Source organism: Saccostrea cucullata, unplaced genomic scaffold, assembly GCF_032062105.1.
Source record: "Saccostrea cucullata isolate Sc308-1 unplaced genomic scaffold, CSIRO_AGI_Scuc_v1 ctg23483, whole genome shotgun sequence".
Taxonomy (NCBI): Eukaryota; Metazoa; Mollusca; class Bivalvia; order Ostreida; family Ostreidae; genus Saccostrea; species Saccostrea cuccullata.
This window is the reverse complement of record NW_026924190.1, coordinates 19,053-22,798: the sequence shown is the minus strand read 5'-3', so window position 1 is coordinate 22,798 and position 3,746 is coordinate 19,053. Positions and strand designations below refer to the sequence as shown.

At 31.6% G+C, this 3,746-nt stretch overlaps 1 protein-coding gene across 1 annotated transcript; it reads right to left on the bottom strand.

Annotated features, from left to right (window-relative positions):
• Positions 1-1,168: 1,168 nt before the first annotated feature.
• On the bottom strand, positions 1,169-3,311 carry LOC134265943 (C-type lectin domain family 7 member A-like; the record flags this gene model as incomplete). Its single annotated transcript, XM_062748146.1, has 3 exons — positions 1,169-1,530; positions 2,622-2,721; positions 3,150-3,311. Coding segments are annotated over 3 exons (552 nt in total), but the record flags the coding sequence as incomplete, so codon positions are not given.
• Between the last annotated feature and the right edge of the window lie 435 nt (positions 3,312-3,746).

Genomic DNA, 3,746 nt, shown 5'->3' with positions numbered 1-3,746 from the left:
TATTCAGTTATGAAGGCATGCCGAACACACATGTAAAAAGCACGAAAATACATATGTATGCAACATTATGAATATTGTTCTATCAATTACCTTATATTATCCATACCAAAATGTCAAAGAAAGTTATTTTTAATATGCTCATCAATAACTGTGCTTTTTCTTAATAATTATCAAAACCATGGTTGAGTACATATTAAAATTTATATGTCAGAGGAACCTTTTCAAAAACATTCAAAATTCTTTATTTTGATTTATTTCAAATTGTAGTGTCTTTGAAATTTTCTGAAATAAATAGCAAAGTATTGGAGTGAAACGTGAATATCACGTACAGTGTTCATGGTAATACAAAACATCTAGAGAACAACATTGACTTCTGAAAAAACAAATTGAGACTATGTGCCATGAAGGAGTAAGCATCATCTTCAAAACATGTCTTATGCGCCTTGTATTGTTACATTATAAATCATTTGCAAACTCTTTATCATGATGAATTTATTAAGTACCTTTTTATTAATTTATACTTGCTAAAAATGATTCATTGCCATCTTTTCAGTAAGAGTTTATTTTGCTTCCGGAAAAGAAAGTATAGTATCCGCCATGAATGAATGTAGCGGGAACGTGCCAATGAACAAGACACGGAGAAAAATAACCTAAAGTTATTGAAAATTTATATATTTGAGCAATGTAAAGCACATTTAATTTATTTTTTTACATACAGCTGAATAAACTTTGAAATGTGCTTGGGAAAATATGATAGGATTAATATTATAACTTTTTGCAAGCACATCTTCAGTACCAATAGATGCTGGCAGTGTACTTTATAAAACAAAATTTTAAATGTTTTGGTTTTTTTTCATTTACATTACCAATGTAGAATGTAATAATATGAAAACAATTATGAATGTGAATAATTTTAACAGTTTTTTACATACAAAGACTAATTCTTAGAATGAAAATGAAAGACATTTAAAAGGAGTAGAGGATAATGCGCTGATGCTATTTTTGTTTGATTAACATAAGGCACTCAGGTCTTCTTTATATTCTCAAAATCCTTACTCAACATAGAAAAATTAGTCATTTTATTTTTTTTTTTACATACTTTTGGAATTCATTGTATTTTATTATATTATTCAACTTTTTAATATACAGACTAGATTTTATATATTTCGATATATTTTTTTTTACAAAGGCTAATCAAAGAATTGAAATTGTTACGTGCTTATACATGTTTAAGTACAATTTATACAGTGTATGGTGCTTTTTCACAGACTGAGTACATCACAGTGTAGCACGGCTTATTTCCAGCCTGATACAGATTTGCCCTGTCAAGGAACAGACAACTACTGTCAGTTATATCAACAGCGTGACTCCCTAGGATGCTGAAGTCGACCTTTTTCATTGATTTCCCCCAATACCAGTGTCCGGGCAGTTCCATGGATTGTCCTCCGATCCAATAACCGGGAAAACCCCTGTATTCTATTTCCCTGCTCCCATAGTTACCACGATAAGTGAAGGTTGTAATCATTCGCCCTGAAAAAAAAAATACATCAAGAGTTGGAAAATTTTCATGACGTTTTTTTTCTCAGTTAGGACTCTGTGGTGACTAAACATTTTCAAATTTAATTAAGGTCAGACGACATGTTCCTCAAATGTATGTTTTGTATTCTCTTGGTTTTATATAAAAAAAAAATATTCATATTTGTCATTCTCTACTGATTTCTACATTGTTTTTGAAATGTTTTGAATATAAGTACACCAAAAAATTGTGATATATGTCATTCAGTAGTTTACCCATAAGGGTTTTATAAGAAATTTGACCTTGTGGTATCTTGTCCAAATGCCTGGTAAGGTACCCTAATTTTTTTGTGAGAAAACCTGTTAAAGTACCTATACTTCAATGGCAAATTATTAGGAAAAATTATATATTTTTTGAGGAACGTGTCGTCTGACCGTAACATGAATAAAACATATATCGAAAACAAATTGTGTACAGGAATGTGCGTTTATTCTTAATTTTGTGCAAATAAGACGACTTAAAGCAGCACTGAAAGCAACACGATTTTTTTAAGTGACCCTTTTAAGTGTATGTCAGAAAGGTTTATGTTTGCTAAACGTTTGCACTATAAAGCACCTGGAAAAGGCGGAAATCTAATGTTTGATTTCTATAGAAAGAATCTGGGTCCCCTGCTTGAGGAAAAAATAAATGCATGCGTGGATCTAGAGTGGGTCAAGGGATGAGTTGGCACTTAAGAAGGGCTGGAGGGGCCACAGAGAGTTACATGTATGGTATAAAATTTAATTGCAAGAACTGAAAAGTTTCTTGACATATCGCCCAGAAATAAAAGTTTACACTCAGACAGATTGTATGAGTTTGTGACTTTGTCCTTTAACTTTTCGAACGCAAAATAAATAGGGGCTTACAGTGGCTCTTGGCAGTTGTAATATAAAATTACCTTGCAAAAGCTCAAAAGCATCCGAAATATCGCGTGAATACGAGTGTTCACAGACAGGCAGAAATACATGTACAGCTAGACAGACAGACGGACAGAGGAACAGAACGACCAAACTTAATATGCCCCACTTTCAAATAAAATCGTACAGTGCACTAGATGACATTTTACCTTTTTGTTGTCCGTGTTCGTTAAGGTAGCCTTGAATGAATGTGTTTTCTTCCGAAGAATCCACTTCAACTAATCTGCTGTCAAAGATTTTGCAAATTTGCTAAAATACCAAACGAAAACAAAAAGGATAAAACAAAGTTTGATTCATATTCATTTAGAAATATTAACAGACACATTTTTTTTCAACCATTAAAAAAGAATAACATTTAGATAATCAACGACTGGATTCAGGGGAGGGGCTGTCTTTTCCAAATTAATATTGCTGTAACTGTTTTAGAACATCTGAGATTGCTTTCAGTTTGAGGATTCTGTCGTATCATACATGTACACAAGGTTATTTTCTTCTTCTGAAACTTCCAAACAAGTTTTCGTCGCTCTCAACTCCCCGGTGTTATGGTCAATAGATGTTTTTTTATTCGACCTGATTTAGATTCGACCATAAGCAAGAATTGCAAAATGGACGAAAATAAAGCATACGAAAAAATGTTTAAATTTCCCTGTTAACATTAAGTATATATAAAATTTTACGTAGGCCTCTATCCAGGAAGAAACTTCATTGTTCAGAAGATAGCAGGATTCTTCAAACCGTGTATACCCATCAGGACATCTCTTGGTCTTCACACTTTTGGAGGAGTTGCTAATGAAAGTCCCTTTATTGTGACAAGTACGTATACATATAGTATCAATGAACGTTTATGAATCAATGTGTGAGTAACTGAAGATGAACTGTATTTAATATTCTTTCATACCTGTCTATATTTGATAGCGGTATAATTTAACAGGATATCAAATCATTTACAGAACATCATGTCGTGCAATGTACTGGGTTTGGTAAAATACACATGAGATAAAGGGATAAATACATGTACCGAAGTAAAATTATAAACTTTTTTTGCTCACACGAATATCTTTGATAAAATCAATAGATTTAATGTTTAATAGTAAATATAATGCATTATTTTTCAAATGATCTATTATTTTTGTTTTAAATCCAACATGTTTAAATCATTTTGTTAACAATCTAGTACAAACACATTAATTATTAAACAAAAGATGTATACATGTTATAATACTGATCAAAAGTATTTGTATGCACAACGTTTAGCTGAGTTTATAAAATTGTCA